The sequence below is a fragment of the Lagopus muta genome, chromosome Z, assembly GCF_023343835.1.
Source record: "Lagopus muta isolate bLagMut1 chromosome Z, bLagMut1 primary, whole genome shotgun sequence".
NCBI classification, from domain to species: Eukaryota; Metazoa; Chordata; class Aves; order Galliformes; family Phasianidae; genus Lagopus; species Lagopus muta.
The window spans coordinates 42589804-42615847 of record NC_064472.1 but is presented as its reverse complement, the minus strand read 5'-3'; the positions used below and the strand labels follow the sequence as shown (position 1 = coordinate 42615847).

The following is a 26044-nucleotide window of genomic DNA, read 5'->3' as shown; positions in this document are numbered from 1 at the left end:
TTTACTGTCCCTGCACAGCAGCCCTTCTTCTATCTTCTGGAGCTGTATTGGTATAGTTGACATTTGCTAACAGATGCTAAGGTTTTACCTACAGAAATAGCCAGATGAAACCAAATCCTAATTACCTGATTCCACATTACATTTTGCCACAGATTTTGCTGCATCTAGACATAGGTTACAAGGATGATCAGAACAAATTATTTATCCAGGGAGTTGCTTAACTCCCTGTTTTATCTCAGGTTTTATTCATGAAACACAGCTAGTGCTGCAGGCTACTAGTTTTAATAGAAATAGTAAACACAACTTAAAATTCAGTAGCTCATCTTGTCTCTGCTAAGCCGTTGTTTTGTTTGCTTATTGTTTTTTAGTTTGCTGAACTGCATTTTTTATCAGCTTAAATAAATAAAATTGTGCACACATTTAGAAAACCTCCTAAAAGACATGAAAATAGGGAGCTAGAAAAATAATCAATTTCTAAATAGAAATTTACTAGCTTTGCTTGAGCAGTTACACAGAAGAAAGAAGTGCATAACTCACACCCATTTCTAATGCACCTTTTAAATGAACAAGCTTTTAAGCCATGGACTGTGAACAACTTGGTTTTGAAAGAACACACTAATATATCAGAATCTTTTTAACCTCAATAAGAGTGAGAGATCATATATTTAATAGTATTCCAGTATTTTTCAAGAACAAATTCCAGCTATCTCTTCGACTTTTGTAACAGAATAAAGAAAGGACCATTTTTCCTACCTGCCTGGGAAAGCAACATTCATTAAGAGTGAAAAGGGAAATTGTTTCAACTGTTGTTACTGGAAATTGCAATACATTTTGAACTGAAAAGTTGGTTCTAGATGAAGATGTGATAGTCCCCTTCCATATGTACAGATTGGGAAAGAAGTGGCTGGAAAGCAGTTAATAGAACCACAGGATCATAGAACCATAGAATGTCCTGAGTTGAGAAGGACCTCAAAGATCATGTAGTTTCAACCCCCCTGCCGTGGGCAAGGTCACCAACCACTAGACCAGGCTTTGCCCTCAATGCCTCCAGGGACAGGGCATTAACATATCTCTCGGGCAACCTTTTCCAGACCATCACCACCCTCTGGGTGAAAAACTTCCTTCTAATATCTAACTCTAACCTCCCCTGTCTTAATTTAAAACCATTCCCCCTTGTCCTGTCACTATCAACCCATGCAAACAGTCATTTCTCTTCCTGTTTACACACTCCCTTCATGTACTGGAAAGCCATAATGAGATCTCCCCGGAGCCTTCTCTTCTCGGAGCTAAACAAGCCCAGTTCCTTCAATCTTTCTTCATAAGAGCAGTGCTCCAGCTCTCTGATCATCTTAGTGACCGTCTTCTGGACCCATTCCAACAGCTCCACATCTTTCTTGTGCTCTGGGCCCCAGACCTGGACGCAGTACTCCAGATGGGGCCTCACAAGAGCTGAGTAGAGGGGGACAATCACCTCCCTCTCCCTGCTGGCCATCCCTTTTTTAATGCAGCTCAGGATATATTTGGCTTTCCAGGCTGCAAGAAGACTGCTGACAGACTGCTGGCTCACGCCCAGCCTCTCCTCTACCAAGACCCCCAAGTCCTTCTCCACAGGGCTGTTCGCAAGTGGTTCTTCACCCTGTCTGTATAAACACCAGGAATTGCCCCGCCCCAAGTGCAACACCTTCCACTTGGCTTTGTTGAACCTCATTAGGTTCTCATGGACCCACCTCTCCTGTCCAGGTTCCTCTGGATGGCTTCCCTACCTGCCAGTGTATCAGCTGCACCACTCAGCTTGGTGTCGTCTGCAGACTTGCTGAGGTGCCATCGTCTATGTCATTGATAAAGATGGCGAAGAGCATTGGTCTCAAGGCAGACCCTTGAGGGACACTGCTTGTGACTGACCTCCACCCTGATACAGAACCATTGATCACAACCCTTTGACCACAACCAGCTAACCAATTAATCTACCAAGCAGACCATCTTTCAAATCCATACCTCTCCAATTAAGAGAGAAGGATGTGGTGAGGGACCACATCAAAGACTTTGCAGAAGTTCAGATAGATCACATCCGTCACCTTTTTCTCTGTCCGACAATGCCATCGCTCGATCATAGAAGGCCTCCAGATTAGCCAGGAAAGATCTGCCTTGGTGAAGCCATGTTGGCAGTCTGGGATCATCTCTTCGTCTCATACATGCCTTAACATGGAAGTCAAGAAGATCTGCTTGGTGATCTTCCCACAAGCACAGAGGTGAGGTTAACCGGCCTCTAGTTCCCCAGGCATCCTTTCTCCCTTTCTTAAAAATGGGAGTGACCCTGGCGACCTTTTTCCAGTCACCAAGGGACTTCACCAGACATCATGATTTTTCAAATATGTTGGAGTGCAGCTTGGCTCTTTCAGAACCTTGGATGGATATCATCCAGCTCCATGGACTTACATACATTCAGTTTCATGAGGAGGTCTCGGACTTGTTCTACTGTTACAGTCAGGCAGAATCCGCTCCTCTCACCCACACCTAGATCTTCAGGGTCCTGGCAGAGGCGGGGAGGAGCCTGGCCACCAGTGAAGACTGAGGGAAAGCGCTTATTGAGCACCGACGCTTTTTCCACGTCTGAGGAAGCCAGTTCTCTGTCCTCATTTATCTTTGGTCTGTCTCCTCCTGCTTATGTACCAGTAGAACCCCTTCTTATTACGTTACACATCCCTTGCCAAGTTCAACTCTATCTATGCCTCGGCTTTTCTAAGCTTATTTCTACATAGGAGGACAACATCCCTATATTCTTTCCAGGCTGCACAGCCCTGCTTCCACATCCTGTACACTTCCCTCTTTTCCCACTGTTTAAACTGCAGATCCTTGCTCAGCCATGCCAGTCACCCACTTCCTCTGATCAGTTTCTTCTGCTGGGGGATGGAGAGATCCTGTGCTCTTGGAAGGGTGTCCTTAAAGAGCTGACAGCTCTGTTCTGTTCTGTTCCTATGTCCTCAAGGACACTTTCCCAGGAGATCCCACCCATCCGTCCCTTGAGCAGCTGGAAGTTAGGGTCTTGATTCTACTTTTTGCCAGGCCTGCATTCCTCCAGATCATAAACTCCGTGACAGCATGATCACTGCAGCCCAGGCTGCCTCCAATCTTAACCTCTCTGATGTTCTCCTCTGCATCGATGAGCACCAGGCCCACTGAGGCTTCACCTCAGGTCAGTCCACCTAATACCTGGACCAGGAATTTATCCTCAACAGACAACAGACAACAGTGGATTGTCTGCCACCCATCATGCCGCTATCCCAGCAGATACCCAGGTGGTTGAAATCCCCCATCCTGTAGCCTCCACTCAGGGTATTCCAGTCATGGGATTCATCCCACCACGTTTCCGTGATAGCAACCAGATCATAATTATCCAAGTACATCAGGTTTCCGTATGGTAAGTGTAGAGTCATGGCCTGAACCACTGATTGAGCACATGGGGAAAGGAACTGATCAGCCTTGGGAGCAAGGGTGAAGGCAATTCACCTCTGTGAGCCAAAGGGATGAAGCCTGGCTCCACCCCTCTTAGACCTCATTTATGGACTGGCTGCCACTGGGGAAGGATCTCTGCTTGGAGAATTCCTCCCCTTCTCTTCTCCCCCTCCCCCCCCCCCCCCCCCCCCCCCCTTGTGGAGGCTTTCCTGAGCCTAGATTTTTGGATGGGTAAACACCTTCACTTTTCCTCTGAAATACCATCCCATCCATACTAGTCCTTTTGCTGTTTCAGTCATGTATTGCCTTTCTGCTGTGTTAATCTTCCCAATTGTAACAGTTTCTAACTCCTTCTGCTTATTTCCCATGCTGCTTGCATTAGAGAAAATGCACTTCAAATGAGCTTTCTGGCACACCAGTATAATAGAGGGGCCCTCTCTCAAACCTCTGAAAGAATTCTGAAGTTCCTTCCTCACCGCTTCCTAGAGGGACACAAGAAGGTTTTGGATGGGGTCAGCAACATTACCTCTTCTGAGGAGTTCCTGGAAAATTCTACAGGACAGTTCAGAGGCTTCTCCTTGCCATCTCCTACAACGACTACATCCCAAGCCCTTCTCTGTACCACTGACCTCCGCCTGCTTCCCCCATCAAATCTAGTTGAGATTTCTGAACTACTTATTCCACCCATCCCCCTTCACACCTAGTTTAAATCTCTTTCAATGAGCCCTGACAGCTCCTGGGCTAGGATCTGCTTTCCCCTTGGAGACAGCGAGACCCATCTGCAGCCATCAGGCCAGGTGCTGAGTAAACTGCTGTGTGGTCAAAGAACCCAAAGTTCCTGTGGTGGCACCAACCTTTCAGCCGCTTATTCAAAGCCTGTGTTTTCCTAGACTGCTCTGTATCTCTCACCACCCCAGAAGGGAGAGAGGAAAATTTGCACACCCACACCTTCAAGCGTTTGCCCTAAACCCCTTTTCAATCCTTTTTGATAACTCACAGTCTTCCCTGAGCGATTTCACCACTCACCAATAGCAGGTAGTAATCAGAGGAGTGAATCAGACCTGAAGTTTTTTGGTGATGTCCCTGACGCAGGCTCCAGGGAGGCAGCACACCTCCCTGCAGGTTGGGTCCGCAAATTGGGCCCTCCATTTCCCTGTGAAAAAAATTGCCCACCACAATTCCCTCCTGCCTTTCCCAGCAGAGGTGGTCTCAAGGTGTGGGGATGACACCTCACCTTTGGCTCCCTCCTAGGCAGATCTTCCCTCGCCTCCCCACTCACCTCCCCTTCACTTTCCAGCATCTCGAATCTGTTGCTTAGCGTGACCTGGGGGAGTGAGGTAGGCAGGCAGGGGGTGCGCCCACAACGCCAACCCAGGACTCTCTTCCAAACTTCCTCATCTGTTCAACTGTGACAGGGCAGGGGGTCCACTACTTTTCTGGGGGTGTCTCCCTGGCACCCTTCCCTTGGGCATGCCAGCGAGTCACTCCACCAGTCTATCTCCCACTCACATGGAGCTGATGACCCTTAGACTCTCCACCTCCTCCTTGAGTTCCACCAACAGGCTGAGCAGCTCGTCCACCTGCTCACACCTCACACAGGTGAAATCCCTGCCGCCTTCCCCTGGCAGCAGCAGGCTCAGGCATTCCCTGCAGCCAGAGACCTAACAGCCACATTTCTGGGCAACCCCCCATCTGTGTCACCACAGTGTTCTTGGAGCAAGCCTGCTGTCTGGTGGAAACCATGTTTAGGCCTATGGTCTCAGAGACTGCCAAGAGGAGAGCTGGTCTCCTAAGCAAAGAGGGACAACACTTACACACCCTGCCACTTGATTCACCCCCCCACAGCTACAGCACCCCATAGACAGTGTGGGCTGTACTCACACACTGACTTCATCTCCCTATTTTCAGCAGGCAGTAACAACAGTTACTCACCTGGTATGCTCTATGGGCAGGAGCTCCTGCCCTCCCCAAGGCTATTTAAAGCTTATCACCAAGTGTCAAGGTCAAAAGTGGGTAGTGCTAGCTCCACCCCTGCTCTTAAAAAGAGCTTTTTCACTTCAGATCCCTTGCCTAGCGCAGCCTTACTTGCCTTGAAAACTACTCTCTGCAGCAAATGACCAATGACATATTTGTGGGGCGTTTAAGCTGCACCACAAATGTGCCAGTTCTACTCCTGCTCACTCAGCAGCCCACCCACAAGCTGCCAGCCCCTCAGCACAAGCACAGCACTGTTACTGGCTTTGAAAAAGCCAGTTCAGCAGGAAGGGATCCGCGGGTACTGGTCAACAGTAGGTTCAATGTGATTAAGCAGTAAGTCCTGGCAGCGAAGAAAGCAAACCGCACTTTAGAATTAATTAAACAAAGCACAGACAGATATAGGTTAAGATAGAGCAAACAAGTTGATTCATCTGCTGTATTTAATGTTGGTGTATTTAATTGGTGAATTGGGCTTACCTAGTACAGTTCTGGTAGTGGGTGTGGACTCTGTGAATGTCTCCTATGAGCAGCTGCCTCATGTCAGATCAGAACCAGCTACAGCTACTTCAAAAAGGACCCACTGCTGACCTGAGCTGAGCCATGAGCAAGGCAGGGTGCAGCCCAGGGAGAGCAGAATTGAGGAAGGAAAAATACTGTTGAACAACAGTAGGTGGGAGAGGGGTTTAAGAAATGTCAGAGAAGCAATCCCACAGCCACCAGTGTTGATGCACTAGGAGGGCAGAAAGAAATCCCACAGTGGAGCAGAAGCTCCCGTCAGCGCAGGAGAGGACTATGGAGGGGCAGGCTATCCCCTGCAGCCCATGGGCACCATGCAGAGCAGATCTTCACATGTAATCATGGAGGGGCCCACTGTGCAGCAGTGGCTGTGATTTTTATTCATTATCATTGATTAAGGAGAAAGGCATTAAGGCAAGAATCAGTCCCTGTGAGTTGAAAGTTGATATTACCTGATTTTTTTTTCCCCTTCATGTGGGGCTCATTCAGATAGGATCTCTGCTCTACAAATGCTGGACAAAAGAGCCTAGAATTATGCCCATTGTGAAGTGCAAGTGATGCCATAGGTACAGTGCAATTCAGTTGAGGATGTGGCTCAGTTGTTCTCAGTTTTTTAATCAAAGAGGTGAAAACTCTAAAACCTGGGCCTTTGTTATGCTTCTGAAGAGCAATGCAAACGTCCATTAATTTCACATTATGAAATCCATGGCTGGAAAGGTCTGAACAAATGCTGAAAGTGGCCTCTCTTCACCTGCTGTTTAAGACTATCCATCTAATTTGTTATTTGTCCTGTCAAGAGTTGGTTACTGCTGCTGGAGTTTAGGAGTCTGGTAATTTTATGAACAATAAAATCACAGGTTACGAGGTAGTAGTACAGCTAAAATAAATTCATGTTTTACAATGTAAACACAGCTTTGCAGGAATAACATTCCTTTCTCTTCTCCCCTTCTCCTGTTTGCAAACTTGATCTAGGTAATTTTTTCTTCCTCTCTATTTTTAATAGATACAGTTTTTATTTACTTCCTCACTACCTCTCTTATTCTTGCCACACCTGCATGTAGGTCTTCTGGTCTAATTGGAACTGATACTGTCAAAAAGCATCTGTGAAATTGCGTGAACCCAAACCCTGAGACTCCGTGTGTCAGGTTACAGGAATAGTGTGGATGCTAGATATGTGTGATCAGTGCTTCTCTCTGTGCAGAGTTTGTGTTATGAACATATATAGCTGTGTCAAATCTTCTGAATGTGTCTGATTATATAACATATTGTTATACAGTCATATGGTTATGCAACAAGGGAGTGTCTGCAATACAAAGCTGCTGGGGGCTATGACTCCTAGCTTCAGTCCTGTCAGGCAGTGTACACTGGCTGCCAAACTGTTCTGAGGCTGCTGTTTTGTTCAGACTCAAAATACAGAGCTGGTCAGTGAAAAGTTGTGGCTGTCCTGTGGGATCCCAGTGGCAGAGAGGCTGAAATGAATTAAAAGATGAAGCTTTCAGGTTCATATGCAGCAATCACAGTTTCATGTTGTATGCCATTTCTGCCTTTGTTTTTCGCATTTTTATTCCGCTGGATACTCACCTTGCAGGATCGGGAGATGTTATGAAGAGATCAGTTTACCCCAAACTGCTTTTAATACCGCCAAATTTTTTCATTCTCAGAAACTAGTTCCAGGCCTTCAGATTACTAGGTAATACAGAATGCTCTTTTAAATACTGATTAGAGACAATGAAAAGATTGACTAAACTTGATAACCTAACATGATGGATGCTTCAGAACTGTAGATGCTGAACTTGTCCAGGTGTGGAGCCCTCAGTACAAGAAAGACATTGAGATTTTGGAAAGGGTCCAGAGGAGGGCGACTAAGATGATCAGGGGGCTGGAGCACCTCCCCTATGAGGACAGGCTGAGGGAGTTGGGCTTGTTCAGCCTGGAGAAGAGAAGGCTGCAGGGTGACCTCATTGCAGCCTATCAATACCCGAAGGGAACCTACACCCAGGAGGGGAGTAAACTCTTCAAAAGGGCTGACAACAGCAGGACTAGGGGAAATGGTTTTAAGTTGAAGGAGGGAAGAGTTAGTTTGGATGTTAGGGGGAAGTTCTTTACTAGGAGAGTGGTTAGGCCCTGGAACGGGCTGCCCAGGGAGGTTGTGGATGCCCCATCCTTGGACGTGTTTAAGGCCAGGTTGGACGGGGTCCTGGGCAACCTGATCTGAAAGTGTATGTTTGGTGGCCCTGCTAGGCAGGGGGGTTGGAACTACATGATCCTTGAGGTCCCTTCCAACCCGGGTGATTCTGTGATTCTGTGATTCTGTAGGACATTGGAGCACAGAAGGGAAGAAATGAGGATGCCGTAAAAACACAGATTTTCTTGAATTCCCTCTCATAGTCAAATAGAATTTTCATAGTTGCCTGAGACATTTCACAAAGCATTCCTCCAAAGATGGAGGAATCTAAGAGCCACAAGGCTAGAAGTCAGGAAACTGAAAAATTTTAATCTTTATGGACTATCCTAACCTTGATTTAGGTCTTCCAGAACTACCCCAAAGGAAAAAAGAGAAGGGAGAGAAAAACTGCTATAATCTTGGCATATCACAAAGCTCTGAATTGCTGTGTCCAAGTGTTGACAAAGTTTGCAGTTGTGGGTTTGTGTACTATTAGGGTCATGCACGAGTACAATCCGTAGCATTGAAAGAAAGGTAATTTTGATGACGGACACTTTGCAATAGTTTGCTCAACTAGATGAGTTCTAATTCCAGACCAGATATGTTAGAGTGCAAAACAGACTTGTCTCTGTTGTGACTTTATTGAATATGGAGATTTTCATTATGGAACTCCTGCCTGAAGAGCATGTAAAGCCAGCTCTGGCTTCCAGAGCTCTCCTACTTGGTAGCCAACTAGTGTGGAAAAAAGATTCCAAGAACTAAAAAAAAAAAAAAAAAAAAAAAATTAATTCCTCCTATCACTTTGGCTTTTCATTGCCAAAGACAGAATGCTTTTTTTTCCTTAATATTCAATTTCCTGTTTACATTAGTGGACAAACTGATTGCCAGCCGAAATTCTGACAAGTTTATCAGGCTGCATCTCTGAACTATTGTTATTGCTTAGCACCAATATACAGAAGGTGAAAAGATTTCACAGATAGCAATTGTCAAAATGTTGCTAGTGTAATAGATTAAAAGCATAGCATCACAGTTTCATTTGAATGGGTTTTTTTTCCCCATCATTTTTCTTGTTGTTTATTTTGCATCTGTAAATACTGTGTAATTACTTGGTTCTTTTCTACTGTTATTAACTTTTCAAATGTACTAATATTTTCTTCACTTTTTTGATTGATTGTTTATATTTTATCAATGTAATATAAAGACAGCAATCAATACTTCATAATTATTTGCTGCCATATTTGTTTGTAATATCTTTTTTTCATTTTCTATAAAGCAAAATTTCCTTCTCTTTTGGGATTTTTTTCCTTGGCTCCCTGTGGAAACAGTGATTCCAGAGTAATCTCAGAATAACATACTTAAAATCATAAGAATATCATCAAGCTACAGTTTGTTGTCAGCGCAAAATAATCTTTTTGCATGTTTGAATCATAATTAACATGTCAGCATTTGAATACTGTTCATTCAAATACTGTTGTGTATTGCACAATGTTGACACGAGCCCGCTTCTCAAGCATGTCCAAGTCCCTCTGACTGTGTGTCAACTGCATCACTCAGCTTGGAGTCATCCACAAACTTCCTAAGGGTGCACTTGATCCCACTGTTCTTGTCACTTACGAAGATATTAAATAACATTGGTTCCACCATTGAACCTTGAGGAATACCATTTGTCACTTGTCTCCACTTGGACATTGAGCCATTGGCCACAACTCCCTGAGTGCGACCAGCCAGCCAATTCCTTGTCCAGTAAGTGGTCCATCCACCAAATCCGTCCTTTTCCAATTTGGTAACTGGGATGTCATGCAGGACAGTATCAAACGCTTTGCACAAGTGCAGGTAAAGGACGTCAGTGCTCCTCCTCTATCCACCGATGTTGTAACTCCATCATCAAAGGACACCAAGCTTGTCAGGCATGATGTGTGCCTGGTGAAGCCATGGTGGTCACCATCAATCAGCTCATCTTTATTCTCCATGTGCCTTAGTAGGGCTTTCAGGAGGATCAAACAGATGGTTCGATCATGGTTTTGGCAGGCACAAGGCGAGGCTGACTGGCCTGTAGCTCCCTGGATCTTCTTTTGTTCTTTTCTTGAAAACTGAGCTTATGTTTCTGTGAGAATCCTTCTTTGTTGTTTCTTTTTTTTCGGCCCAAAGCTTGCTTCCTGAGGTATTTCCTATGATAAGACTCTGATTGATTTATTGAGGAAGCAAGTGATAGGTGCTACCATGTGACAATCAACATCACTTTGCGGACATTTGAAAGCCCCTTCCTCCAGAGCTGCTTGCCTCCAGAAGAGAGTGTTTACTGGCAGAAGATCTGGCTGGTATGGGAAAATTGGGGAATGATACCATCGTATCCTGTGAAAAACAGGATGCGGATTGGCATCCCTCCTCCCTCTTATCTGCTGGCAAGTCCCTGAAGATAGGAACAAAGGAGTTTCTGTTGAGATCCCAGAGCCAGAAGCTGCCACTCCAAGGAGAGCTGACTCAACCACTTTGGATTTGAGCTGTCACTCCAAAGACAGCTGACTCCACCACTTTGAAAGCATTGAAAAGGGCCATCATCGCCATGGTCACCGTTGCAACACTGCTGGATGAACCACCACTACTGAAGATCAGTGACTGAACTATGAACCATGCTGGATCCATGGTGGTGACTATCTCCCTCTTGTTTCCTACAATGACTCCTTGATTCTTCTTTCCCATTTTTTTCTATTGCCCTCCTTCCCTTCCCCATTACCCTAATTCATAGTGGTGTCCGTCCTCCCTTTCCCCATCTTCCTAATAAATTGGTTGGGTGAACATTTGAACCGTTGTTTCTTAATCTCATGCTGGGTGTACAGATGTTAAAAGAACCTCCTCTCCCTCCTATAAATTGGAGCAAGACATTTATTTAATGGCGTAGTTGAAGGCAGGATACCCACCGTGAGAGTGTTGTCCTTCCTGATATAGTACAAAGGTTTTCTGTGCGTACCTCCTGGAGTTGCAAGGAACAATTTTTTTGAAAACTTCAACATGAGTCCTTCTCCTGGAAGACCCTTCCGTACTCTGAAACTTTACAGTTTATGTGTATACCTCTCGGGGACATATGAATTAATTTTGCTTACGTGTGCCTCCTCGGGAAGACTTCTCTGTATTTTGTGATTTAAGTATCTTGTAACTTAAGTGTGTGAAATTCGAACCTTTTTCTCTCAGAGAAAGGGAAGAGTGATTGGAGCATTTGCATTTGTTATTAGGTGTTGTGTGCCTCCCCGGGGGGGGGGGGGGAGGTAAGGAGTTGCCTGAGTTTTGAATACCTATACCTCCTTCTTCCTTAGTGTAGATCTTTCAGCGTATTGAAAAATGAGTGACAGCATTGCCACCGTGAAAAGTGAAGATGTATTATTTGATCTTTTAGAAAAGCATGTTGCTCGACCCTCTTCATCAGGTGTGGACCGGGCACAACAGAACTTGTGTAATTTGTAGTGTGTTTCAGACCATGTTAGTGTTTCACAAAATGAGGCTCATACCCGAGCTCGAAAAGGAAAGTCGTTTATTTATGCAGTGAAGTTCCAAGATGAAAAGCATACGGCAGAAACCCAAACTATACAAGTACTGCAGGAATCAGTTAAAGTAACACAAGAATTGGTAAAAACTCAATAGAATCAAATAGTGAACCTTGAGGAAAATTAGAAAGAGAGAAACGTAATTTGGCTTTGTTGCAGATGGCTTTTAAGGAACTGTTAACGTGTAAGCATGACAGCGATACCATCACTCATAGTTTGCCTCAAGAAAAAACTTTTCCTCGGGAGGAACTACCAGGAATGAAGGCAAGACTAGACAAATTAGAAACAACAATAGCCTCATTGCATCCTTTGATAAAAACCGAATATACATTCGATAACAGTGAGGATCTAGATGATCTCAAATGAATTTGAAGAAACTCCCTTCTCAGCCACTGAACTAGCAAAACTGAAAAAAAGATTTTAGTTGCTCTCCAAAGGAATCAGAGACAGAGTGTGTATGGAGGGTTAGTCTCACTGGTGGTGACCAGATTCAGTTAACAGAAAAGGAAGAAGAAAGTTATTGGGAACCAGGAGTATTTTTAACTACTGGCAAAAATTGTGCTCCCTGGTCCTTACCACAGAGGGCTGCCTATTGGGCAGCTGGTCTCAACCCTTTATAGAGGGGAGACCCTCTTGCCATTACTGGAACAACTGATCTACTAACTGATGAGTTAGTAGAGGGTGTTCAAAAGGCTGCTTATCTCCAAAGGATGTATGATAGAAAGCTGCTTGTCTCCAAATGATGTCTGATAGAAAGCTGCAGCCACATCATGAATCACCTATGAGGATGCCCGTTGATCCTGAGAGAATGACTGCTTTAATTAGGGGGCTTCCAGAGTCGTTAAAACCTGTAGGTATACAACTGCAAGGAAAAATAGAGGCTATGTCTCAGGGAGAGAGAACCTGGGCAGTGTTGGAAGGAACAGTAAACCTTAACTATTGCAGTCAGGAAATAATGTATGGACGTGGGGGGAGGTTGCCCAACAGTTAATTAACTATGGAAGAAAATATGGGCCGGTGATTTCTTCCTCCATTAAATTTGAGCCAAGGGCAGTAATACTTGCAGCAGTCAGCCTTGCCCCCAGGCCACCCAGCCCAAAGCTCAGTGGGACTGGAAGGGTTTCATTGTGTGTAAAAACAGGTAGGCAAAATATTGATCATAAACGTAATTGTCTCTGGATACTGGGCTGGCAAAAGGGTGTTCCACGAGATTTGATGAATGGATTACCCACTGTCAGGTTAGAGAAATTAGTTAACTGGTGGCCAGAACAAAAGCTCAAGAATCTTGAGGAAAGAAAACCCCTGGTCCTAGGGCCTCTCCCAGGGAACCTGAATGGCTATCCAAGCCATTAGAAAACTGATGTCTTCGCCCTTCCCAACTGAGTGGGGTGGGGACAGTGAAGGGTGGATGCATTAGAAAGCTCACAACAAAGGGAAACCAGATCCTTGATTTAACACCTTCTGTCCAAAGGCCTCACCACTCTTGCCCAGTTATCCCTGTGAATCACAATTCAGTGGCTGATAAGCTAGGGAAACCTAAGATTAGTGCCAAGCCTGGGCTACAGCCCTGGAGAGCAGCCCATGTGGGCCAGGAGGGCTGGGGGAGCTGCTGCCACTGGGGACACATGTGGTGCAGTCTGTAATTGAAGGATGGGTCCTGTGGCAAAAACCCATGCAGGATAAGTTCAGGAATGTTGGTGTCCCATGGGAAGGACCTCATGCTGGAGCAGAAGCAGAATGACAATGGAGGAGTGGCAGAGAAGAAGCATTATTAACTGACTGCAGCCCCCAATCCCCTGTACCTCGTGGGAGAAGGGAATAGAATATGGTGGAATGTGAAAAAGTTTTTAGTATGCTTTCAGTTTATCACTGTTCTTGTCTGTCAGTAATAGGCAATAAATTATATGAATCTCCCTATGCTGAATTAGCCCATGACAGTAAGTAGTGAATTATATCCCCAGCCTTATCTCAACATTTGAGCTCTCTTCTATCACATTTTCTCCATCCGCTCCTTTGAGGAGGAGAGTGAGAAAGCACTATGATAAAGTTTATCTAGACACCACTGCAAAGCTAACAGAAGTAGTGCATCCTCAGCCTGATGCAACCCACAGTTGCAGTGTGTCCTTCTTGTTCCCACAATATAAAAAGGATGTTAAGGTACTTCAAAGTGTCCAGGGACAACAAAGCCAGTAACAGGCTATGAGAAAAGGCTAAGAACATTTGGGCTGTCCAGTTTCCAGAAAAGGAAGCCAAGAGGCAATCTTACTGCTCCCTGCAGCTCCCAGAGGAGTGGAAACAGAGGAAAATGCTGAGTTTTAATCACTGGAAACCAATGGCAGGACATGGGAATGACACAGAATTGCACTAGAGGAGGTTCAGACTGGATATTTAGAAAGAAGTCTTTGCTAAAAGGGTGGCCAAAGGCTGCTACGGGCTTCTTAGCTTCAGCTGTTGTCCCACACATTTCAATGTTCAGAAGGTATTTGGATAATGCCATCAATAAAATGCTTTAACTTTTGTTTAGCCTTGAGGTGGTCAAACAGATGGTCGTGGTGGTCTTTGTAGCTCCCATCCAACAAAACCATTCTATTCTATTCCATTCCATTCTATTCACATTTCTTATCATTCACAAAATCATTTATTCTCAAAAATTGAAAAATGGATTATGCAAACTGCCAATAATACATAGTCTTTTTTTCTCTTGAAGTGAAACTTTTTAGTGAAAGATCAAAGACCAAAGTAAGATTCCTATTAAAAAAAAAAAGCAATAAAACTTTACTAAATTCAAAGTCTGTCTCTTGACATACAAATTTTATATTGTGATGGATGACAACAATGAAATTATATTTAACACCATTGTCATTCTCAAGCAATCAAATCTGGAGCAGTTCCTGAAGGACTGCATGCTATGAAAGGGTCCTTACACTGGAACAAGGAAGAGAATGAGGAAAAAGGAACAGCAGAGACAAAGTACTATAGGCTGACTGTAATTCTCATTCGTCTGTGCCTCTAGGGAGAGGGAGGTGGAAAAGTTGAAGAAGAGTGAACTCGAGCCTTGGAACAAAATCAGGGTAGAAGGGAGATGGAGATTTAAATGTGCTTTTAGCTTTTGCTTGTTTCTTTCTTGCCCCCTACTCTACCCCATTTATCTGGTAATAAATCAAATATATCTTCCAAAAAAAAAATTTGTTTTGCTGTCATAATTCTATGTTTTTTGTTTTTTGGGTTTCAGTATTCCACATCAAAACATCATGTAGTGTATGGGGCATTAAAGTGTTAATGTCCCAATTCCAGGTACCTATCCCTGTACATTACAGAAGTCACAGGATCTGGCCCTTCCGGGTGCGGGGGCACTCTCTTATTGCCTTGCAGTGGGTGCTGAAGGGTGCTTTCCTAGCCATTCCAAGCTTTTCAGTTTTGACTTGGTCCCGGGAACTCTCTCTCTCATCTTGTCTGATTTATTAATCTCAATTTCAATTAAATTGTATTACATTGTGTTATCTTGTATTCCAGTATTATAGTAAAATAAGTTTTCCTCCATAGATTATTGCCACTGTTCTTTTCCTCCCTTCCTTCCTTCCCATTTTGTGGGACTGGGGTGAGGGGGGAGGGCAGAGGCCTTTTGCCCTCTGTCATGGACATAGATTCATCTAGTCAATTCCGTGACATTTGCCCATTACAGTAACCAGTGAGGGATCTCCATCTCTCCCATGTCTCAAATTATGGGTTTATTTCATCATATTTTTTCACCTGTTCTGCTAAGGAGAAAGAGTGAAAGAGCAGTGTGGTACACCCAGTAGCCACCCAAGAATAACCCACCACATCCCTCTTCCCATTGGGCAGACCTACTTGAGAAATTCTGTGACAAAAACATCCTTTCTTTCTGAAATTAAAAATATAGGCAGTAATATTCTGCAAAAAATATTCTACAAGTAAAATAAGATTCACAGAGTTTGCAGTCAGGATTGGGAACACTAATCTGATCCCCTGTTTACCATCGACTTCCATGACTATTTTTTACATCAAATTTTTCAGTAAAATGTTAACCTGGACTTAAAGACAGCTTGCAACAGAGAACTTACCACAGCCTTTTATTAGTTCTCCCGTTGTTACTCTTACTAAAAAAAGGTCATTTGTTTCTAGTCTCAAACAGTGTGAATTCACATTTTAGCATTCTGCTTTACATTAATTTGCTGCAATGAAGTTTTTTTCCTGGATCATGATTTTTAATTGATAAACATTGCCAAAGAAAAACACTTGTCCACTATTCAGTTAAGCTTAAAGTGCATGTTTTCTATTCATTCTCTTGTTTTTTTCAAAATGTTCTCCAGTTTATCTTTATCCTCTTTGTTTTTGAACAGAAGTGTATCAGAAGTGGTACACATTCTTTCAAGTAAGATTAGTAGAAATGTTAGATAAGTACAATTTCTCTATTCTGGTGTACTTTCTGTTTATGTATTCAACAATTCTGACAGTAGAATTTGCACTAGGAATACATGTTTAGTTAATTATTTTTGAACCTCTATGTTTTTTGGAGTTTCAAAACTCATAACGTACATCTTTCTTCTGTAAGCACAGCTGCTATGATTGTGTACAAGCCTATGATTGTTCAGTGGGTCATACTACACAAAAAAAAGGACTCTAAAAATAGAATTTCAAGAAATGCCAAATCAGATATCTTACAGAAGTTTATTGCATTGTTATCAACACCTAATCAAGCAAATTTATAATTTCACTGAAAGATCTGTAATTAATTTCAGATAACTTGATTTCCATAAGCCAACTACTTTATCAAATTTCAATTGCTTCTTATCGAACCTATTTTAGATCTCCCATTATTCTGTTTCAGATGATTGTCAAGTTGATAGGCCTATAATTTCTTGAATCATTCTGATGGCTCTTTGAAAAAAAAGTGATACTATACTGGCTTTTTGCAATTTTTGAAGCTTTTTGGTTGTTCCAAGACTTTCTTAAAATCAGCTTTAACACTTAGAGACCAACTCTGGAGGGCTTCCTTGTAAAAAATCAAGATGTAAATATAATTTCTCCTATTTGCATGTATAAAAGTTTAAGATTATTTAAATTCTCCCATTTGAGACTAAATTCTCCAAGTCCCAAGTTTTTTCAGATTAAAAAGTATAATTTTATTAGACAAAAATTATGTAGTTGTAGATTCCTACAGTATATACATTTACAGTTATATATAAACTATTATATTATTAAATAGCAAGTAACATAACTTTTTATACCAGCAAATGCATTCTTACACAGCTTAGAAACTTCCCATCAATGTCCACAAAATCCTGTATTTTGAAACTAATAGTGGAATACCTTTATAATCAGTTTTACAGAAGGTACTTGTTCACACTGTTTAGTCTTTGAAATCTTATTACCTACAACACTATAAGACTGTTTTACAAAGAAGTTTCGGCCACATTGGTACTTGAATATGTGAACAGGGAAAAGTCTTGAAAAAGCAGCAGAATAGATCTACAGGATCTATTTGGAAAATAAGGCAAATAAATATTGTTATATATAAATGTGTTTTAAATATTGCAAACAATTAAATGAGTAATTTGGTCTTTAGAGTACAACAAATCCGCCTATATATCCACCTAAATATTTCTCTTTTATGAATCAGATTGTTCTCTACCTTGATTTATGTTTCACTATTTCAACTACAATGTACAGCATCTTTATCCTGAGGACAACTAAACTCACATATACTTTCATTAGGACAATTTAGGGCTTATTATGGTGGACATAAAAATGCATGTGTGTGTTTAGAAGGATGAAACAGAATCTTATGATGGCTCTTCCATTTTTTGCTTTCTCTGTAGTTTCTAGGAGCAGTAGTGGCAAATAATTTAAAAAAACCCCATGTTGGTTTTGAAGTGCTTCAGGCAGTCTAATTTTTCAGTTAGATAAAAATAGAATTATTCTGGTATCCCCTAGTGATTTAGAGATTATTGATCTTCAGAGCTGAAGACTGAATAATACTTTTGTAGTGTAGGAAGGAGCAGAATCTGTGGAAAGAAAAAAAATATATCTCAAACTTTAGCTATTTAATAAGCATAAATAAATAGAGCCCTTAGCTAGAAATTGCAAAGTTTGGTTTTGTTTCAAAAATATTCTAAAAAAGACATTTGTGAAGTTTTCATATGAAGAAATTCACTTGATCTATATTATACAGCAGCTACTGCTTTTACAATATGCTTTTCACAAGCTGGCATTGACATAATTTATATCAAAAGAGCTCAGAATCCATGCGTGAATCTCAAACTAAATAGTGTCAGTATAAAAGGATAGAGATAAGTTTAGTCTGGAAAGGCAGGAATGTCTCCCATTGTCGCAGTATCTCTGTTTTGGTCCAAAGATTTACAAAAGTCATCCATGCCAAAAAAGATTTGTTCAGATAAATCCCATTGCATTTCTTTACATTTATATTTTACCAAGACCACTATATAGACCACTTAACCATAAAATCATCGAATCTTAGAATGGTTTAGGTTGGAAGAGACCATTAAGATCACCTTGCTTGCTACACCCAGGGACACCTCCCTCTAGAACAGATTGATCAAAGGCCCATCCAGCCTGGTCTTCAGTGCTTCCAGGGAGGGGATATCCACAACGTCACTCAACAACCTATTCCCAGGTAATCCATTCTTGCTTCCACTCCCCATAGACTTTTTTTTTTTTGCACTTAAGTAAGTGACAAAATACAAAGAATGAAAAGATCTCATAGTATTCTTTTCAAAAATAATTGTTTCAGAAATAATTGTACACATACAATCTCAAAGAGACTTGAACAGCCTCTATGTGTATTTTGGCTCACAGAAAATATTTCCTTTGTTTCTTAAAACACTTCACTAAAAACACTCAAGAGACTGACAGTTATTTCACAAAACAAAGTAATAAGTAAACTCTCAGGAACTGTATAATTAAAATATATATGTGTGGGTTTATTACATCTGTGTTACACTGGTTAAGTAAATAATACTTTTATATAACTGTGGAAAGAATGGTCTAAAAGAAAAGAACATTTATATACAGTTTATACATTTTACACTTCTCCCTCAGGAGAAGAAGTGCTTTGCAGAAACTCAAAATCACTGATGCTAATTCCAAGACATGTAACTAAATCCGGAGAATAAAAACAATCACTGCATATATTAGCAGTGAAATAAGGCTAATGTGAATGTACAAACACATCATTAGGTTTCTACACATCTGTTCAATTCCAAGTGAGCTGAATGTTTAAAATTTTTTTTTGAAATTTTCACTTTTAGTCTTATTTAATACCACAATTGACAGTTTCTGTCTAACAGTGTATTGCTTGTACTCTTAAAAAATAATGTTCTGAGTGTATGTATGCATTTATATTCCAAGACAGTTACCATAAGTTACCACTTACCTCTTTCCTTTAAGTCTTCAATATAGGCTTTCATAAACTCTTTTTCAAATTGCTCTCGTTCACGTTCACTTTCTATAATTTCTTCAGTGTCTTCACATACAATAGTTTCAATTGGGCTGTCCTTGAGACTTATAAATCTGAAGAGAGAAATTAAAGTAAGAATATACGCCCAAGTTCCTGAGCATTATAGGGCAATATGAATGTAATTTTGGAAGCCGCTACTAAAGCCAAAAGGGGAAATAAGAGAAATATTTTACTCAACTTGTTTTTTAAAAAAGACAAAAATACTTTCTAAAGATAAATCATTCCAACTAATTATACTGCTTGTCAATATCTCATTAACTGCTCTGTCTCCATCTGAACATCACCTGCAGAAATACAGATTCACTCTAAATTCAGACAAAACAACCTTAATTTTATCTTGAATTTAGCAATAAAATTCTGTTTCATACAAAAAGGTGCATAAAATAATACATTTATATGGCACTACTTACCCTTCTAAGTAGCTGTATTTTATTTCCAAAAGCATACTTCCTATTTCTCTTACTTTTACTTACTTTAAACCTGTGGTAGACTCACACACAGCTGTGGGTATCTCAACCAGATCATCACCACTGACGACTAGCAAACTGAGTTTTGACATGTTAACCAAAGCTCGTGGAAGATAAGTTAACTTGTTTTTCTGTAGGAGAAGTGTCTGCAGTTGATCTAATCTATAAAATTGTAAAGACAAAGATAACATTAAATATTTATTTGAGAAATTTATTTAAATAGAATCATTTATCTATCTAAAATGGTAGTACATACTTAATCTTGTGTTGCAAAAAAAAAATCAATAACGATAACTCACATCATCTATGGCTTCTGAACAATTACTTGTAACACACTTTTCCCAAACATTGTCTCCAAATTTAGTGTAAATTTCCGTCAAGGGCTCAACAGTATAGATATTAATAGCATGTCTCTGATGAGCACTCAAAACAAATATTACAAAAATTATTGTACTTCAGAACATACAGAAGTGTCAACAGAACGTGATATAAATTCTTATCTTGAATATCAAAGAACAAATGAACAATATGGGTCATCAGCTCACAGCTTTGCCTGCATGCTGGCTTCTATGAATTAGATATATCTGTGCTTGGCAGTATATTCCCAACTACTGTTTTTCACTAGTAATTAGTACTGTGGGGAGCAAAAGAAAGACCAGCTCCAGATTATGTGGTTCTCACATGTTGCCCCACTGAAATCAATGTTATGACAGTGTTTTGTGGAAAAATGTGTTAGAATTCTTCTGCTTTATTTGCTGCTGGGGAACTTTTCCAAATAGAACAGTAATTTATAGCTCTGCACTTATTCCTCAGACTAAATAGAAGACAAAAAGGACAGCAAACTGATGAAGTCAGTTTGTTTCAAGTGACCAGAAGGGTTCATGCTCAAAAGAGAGTTTTAAGCTAATGCTGATGAGGTCTGTGTGGTTTCTCTGAATTCAGGGAAGGTATTAAGTAAAAGTTCAGTATACTGTCAACTCATCTTTTTTAATCACAGATGACATGGGAATTTTTGACAATCTTTGACAATGCAGCATTGAAATCAAGACACTGAATGAGAATATATATTTACACTAATGGGTAAAGAATCCCAAAAATTCTCTAGTCTTTAGAATTTGTCTTCGTTGCCTGATCCTAAGAGATCTAAAAATTCAGAAACCAAAATCAGATAATAAAAAAGAATTTTATGATGTCTAGGTGCTGTGCTTTACTACTGACGTTTACAATTCAATTCTAAATGGTAAACAAAAGGAATATTTTAGAGATGAATACATATAGGTTGCAAGTTATAAAGAAAATAATTACTGATAAATCAAATTGGTATCCCTCAACAAAATAAAAATATTGTCTTACAAGCTCTTTTGAATTAATCAAATCTCTGCTCATATTCCTGGGAGTTTTGAGGAAACAGCTCTACATTATTGTAGCTAGAGTATTCTACTGTATTTGAATTACTAATACACTCTGACACTTCAGCCTTTCCATCACAGAAGTACATTTATGTAGTGTCCCAGCAAAGTCTTTTTACCCAGCCACATAGTTTCTGTGAATGAGAAAGATGCATGATTTTTCTATGAAGTCTCTTCTTCCTCAGGAATCCTTCCCCTTCCCCTTCCCCTTCCCCTTCCCCTTCCCCTTCCCCTTCCCCTTCCCCTTCCCCTTCCCCTTCCCCTTCCCCTTCCCCTTCCCCTTCCCCTTCCCCTTCCCTTTCCCTATTCCCCTTTCCCTATTCCCCTTTCCCTATTCCCCTTCCCCTATTCCCCTTCCCCTATTCCCCTTCCCCTATTCCCCTTCCCTTCCCTTCCCTTCCCTTCCCTTCCCTTCCCTTCCCTTCCCTTCCCTTCCCTTCCCTTCCCTTCCCTTCCCTTCCCTTCCCTTCCCTTCCCTTCCCTTCCCTTCCCTTCCCTTCCCTTCCCTTCCCTTCCCTTCCCTTCCCTTCCCTTCCCTTCCCTTCCCTTCCCTTCCCTTGTATTCTCCCCTCCCCCTTTTCCCTTTCCCTTTCCCTTTCCCTTTCCCTTTCCCTTTCCCTTTCCCTTTCCCTTTCCCTTTCCCTTTCCCTTTCCCTTTCCCTTTCCCTTTCCCTTTCCCTTTCCCTTTCCCTTTCCCTTTTCCTTTTCCTTCTTCTTTTTTTTTTTTTTTAAGAAACTTTTGTTAATATTTTTGTAAAGTTTCCTAAACCAGGTTACAAATGGATTTCAGAGTAAATAAATGGGCCTGGGGATAAAAAAAAGAAATGCCTTATCTGCCTAGCAATTCCCATTTAAGGGATCAGGATTGCATTTTTTAGAAACTATTTTGGAATACTGTTGACAACTCCCTGTGTTAAGTCCCATTTGCTGGAACTGCAACTCACATACAACCCATGAACTTCCCAAAAACATTGTGTGAATATGATCATAAATTATCATAACTGTGGCAGAGAATGCAATTTGTTAACTGAAGAGTAGAGGAACTGACTGTGCAATATAATATCAGTGAGCTAGGAAATGCAGTTCATGTTCTCTGACCCAATCCACAAATAAAAATAGCAAAGCAAAAGTGTAAAACTATCTAATGCAATGTAAACTTTTTCTTGTGATTTTTTATTAATTGTATCCTTTGGAAGTTTGTTACTTTCAAGATTTTCTTTGTAGTTCACAAGCCTATCCATGAATTAAAACACAAACTACCTGTCTATGTCTTCTGGGAGATCTCTCAGGTTATTGCTGCTGATGTCCAACCACTGCAAATTAGACATCCGAAGTACACAAACTGGAATAGAATGGAACTTGTTCGCTGACACATCCACAACTGTAACTTGCTTCAGGTTACTTAGCTAGAAAGAAATTTTGCTTTATTTTAGTTACATTTTGCAAATACATGAAAATATTCCAGTCTTCAAACACCCTTTGTTTTCTCAATGCGTTTAAAAAAAAAATTCACTTAACCTTTTAACAGTCTTTCATTTTAGTCATCAGTATATTAAAAAAACTGCTTCAGGAATATCTACCTCAAAATCTGTTCATCCAATTTTTAACATTATCATTTTACTGAATGAAATTTCCTTTTTTAAAGATACATATAATTTCAGTCATCAACAAAAAAACAAAAAATGCCTTGAATTCTACCTAGGCAACATACGAAGTAAGTTCCAAAATGAAAAACTGCAGTGTTGACAACTAATAGATGCAAGGTTACCATTCCCAAAACCAGAGGTTTTACAATTCCCGTTTAAAAAAATACATTGATTTCCCTCCTTTATGCACAAAGAATGTATTACAAGGGAGTCTTTAAAAATTTCCAATTAAAGATAAGTGAAAATTCTGTCCAATATTTTCCAAAGACCTTCCATATTCCAAACTAGATACATACGAATGTGTACTAGAGCTTTTAACTGAATGTTTCTGTAAGGAATTACATGTTTATTTGAGTTATAAATACTAGCATAATGAAGGTACCTACAAATGTACCATATAATTTTTAAAGAAATAAAAGTTTTAAATAAAGTTTTCTGTTGCCAACCTTCTCGTCAGCAGCACCACATCAGCGCCCCTACATCTGCACCCCACGCAGTGCAGGGACACAAGAGGCTCACGCATAGAGTGTAGCTCAAGTCCCAATTTATTGCTGCGCAACAACTGCTTATATACCATGACACGCGACTGCCCTGTGAACCCATGACCCATTGAGCACCATTCAGAACCACCCCCTATATCTACCACCCACCGTAGCCCGAGTACCACCCACACTGAGTACCACCTACATATTCGTCCTCTCTATGCTATGCTACCATGTCCCCTACTTTCTACTATTAATTTCCTTAGTCATTAGGACAAGAATAGTGTGTAGAGGCGCAGATATACTGTATCCGCTGAAAAGATTAGTCCTTGTCTATGGGTGTCATTGTGAAGAATTGTAACACTAATTATATTAATAACATAATCATTATAACTCAATCAAGGCCTCGATTGACAATACTCTAAATGTGAGAAAGACAAACATAGCATAATGACAAGAAATACTGTTAACCTACTAAAAAGAACAAACACATGTTTGGTCTGCAGCCCAACTTTCTGCAACCTGGAAATAAATGCCTGAAGGTCCTGTTCTGTGTTAATCTCTAACTGGTTAGAAAGAGGTCTTCAACTTCCATATATTCTGACATATTGACTTTGAAAAGTCACTAGATTTGTACAACAAATGCTTTTAGAGTGCTCATTATGCCTTTGGGCTAATAGAGAATCAATAGTCAGACAACGTTTGCATGCCAGATAGAACTAGGGGCATTGTTACTTACTGACCCTCAAGAAACAACAACCTGCAGAAAAAGAGAGAGAAAGAACATGGTGGTGGTGAATGCGATAGGCAGTGCCAGCAGGGCATCCCCTGCTTCAAGGTGCACTTTCCTCTCCCACCCATTACAGATTCTCTCTTGTTTTATTCTTTTCAGGGTCTGAAGGGTATTTTCCATTTGTACAAGGCATCCACATGGCCAGTGCGTGATACAGAGCCCAAGTGGAACACCTGCTTGCAAAACATAATAAACTATCAAGGTTAGCTCTCTTAGCGTGCGTCTTTGCCTCAGTTGCTGCGTAATCATATTTTAAAAATCTTGATTAGTGTGATTAAAGAGAGTTAATCATTCTATAATACAGATTTATCCTTTTGGCTGGGATTCCTTTCCAGGTTTTATCTTTGCAAATCAAGAAAAGGCTAGTTGATAGGCTGACGGCATCATAACCGAGCATACACCAAAAGAGCTATTCCCGTAGATTACTACAGTAGTAACATTAAATCCTGTTTAATTCACATTCAATCTACTACTAAAATAAAAGAAGCACACAACAACCTAGATAACGCCTAATAACTCTAATTCTTGAGACTATATTGATAACACAGGAAAATCACCCACTATATCATACCACTACTACTGTTGCTATTTGCAATATAACAAGTTACGAAGCAATACCAATAAACTGGGAAGACCTTATTACTCTCTTCCAGTACCTGAAAGGTGCTTACAGTGAGAGTGGGATAGGTCTCTTCTCACTGGTGACAGGTGACAAGGGGAAATGGCCTCAAGTTGCACCAAGGTAAGTTTAGGCTGGACATTAGGAAACACTTCTTTACAGAAAGGATGGTTAAACATTGGAATAGGCTCCCCAGGGAGGTCATTGATGTGACCATCCCTGGATGTGTTTAAAAGACGTTTGGATGTGGTGCTCAGAGATATGATTTAGCAGAGGGTTGTTAGAGTTAGGGTACTATGGTTAGGCTGTGGTTGGTCTTGATGATCCTTGAGGTCCATTCCAACCTGAGTAATTCTATGATTCTATGATTCTATGATAAGAAGCACACAATCCCAGTCATTATAAAGGCTGGATACTATTTTCTGCCTTGAGATAAGGCCGAATGTATCGTGCTAGAACCCACGTAGGGTCAGTCCATAATCTTTCTTGTGGTGTGTCTCCTGTATCCCCCCTTTTTGTTTATTAAGAATAGATTTCAATGTTAGATGAGTATGCTCAATAATAGCTTGTCCAGTGGGAGAATGAAGAATGCCTGTAATATGTTTAACCCCCCATTCTTGGAGGAAAGTTAGTGTAGCCTTAGAACTATATGTAGGTCCGTTATTGCCTTTAACCAAGTTACACACAAGTTGCAGAGACGCAGCAGGAGGTGACAAAAGCGGGGCGGAAAGTGGCAGCATCACAGCGAGCAACGTAGGTAGGTCGTGGGGGGCAGTGGCGGTGCAGCGAACGTCGTGGGTGGGTGGGCACGGCGAGCATCGTGGGCGGAGCCGAAGGCGGGAGCGGTGCGACGAGTGATGGAGCGGAGCCAAAGGCGGGAGGGGGATGTGTGCCGGGGGCGGAGCCGATTGCAGCAGCAACAGGGGAGGGGTTGTGATTTCTCTTCTCCGCTGTCAGGGGTGGGGTCAGAGCCACGGATCGAATCCTTACCAGGGCTGCTTTCTGCACCGAGGGGCAGCAATTGGGGTGGGAGGGAGGGCGGTGGGGAATAGCTGAAATTAATTCTTCCTTGTCGAATTTGTTTAAGTCCTTCCATTGTTTGGTGCCAAACAGGTAAAAGTTTAGCACCCATTCTGTCTTTAGTAATAGCAGTCTGCACTTGTATAATAGTCACCTCTGCCTGAGTCCTCACCTGTTGCTCCCACACTGTACATTGTGCCGGTGCTAAGACTGCCCTGGCTGTCTGGCAGCCAGTCAAACATTAGCGGTCCTCGCGATGGTATCTAACAGCAGCTGCGTCCCTGATCCCGATATCCCTTTTGACTGAATAGCTGATCTCAACTGCAGCAGAACTTTATAATCTACAGGATTCCATTGACGGGCCCCATCTGGACCCACCAGAACTGGAAACGCCATTGAGGGCAGGGTTCCATCAGGCTCAATGGTCCGCAGCTGACAGCCCATCAATACACAGTCCTTAG

At 41.4% G+C, this 26044-nt stretch overlaps 1 protein-coding gene across 3 annotated transcripts in view; it reads right to left on the bottom strand.

The window, feature by feature from the left end:
* Positions 1-11619: 11619 nt before the first annotated feature.
* The window catches only part of LRRC2 (leucine rich repeat containing 2), an 80549-nt gene continuing 66124 nt past the window's right edge, over positions 11620-26044 (bottom strand). For all 3 annotated transcript variants that reach the window (XM_048932191.1, XM_048932192.1, XM_048932190.1), the window contains 4 exons: positions 22284-22429; positions 19621-19776; positions 19064-19200; positions 11620-17675 (listed from right to left, as the gene is read on the bottom strand). In XM_048932191.1, coding sequence (XP_048788148.1) covers positions 17626-17675; positions 19064-19200; positions 19621-19776; positions 22284-22429 — 489 coding nt within the window. In that variant the 3' untranslated portion in view covers positions 11620-17625. The remainder of the gene's footprint in view (positions 17676-19063; positions 19201-19620; positions 19777-22283; positions 22430-26044) is intronic.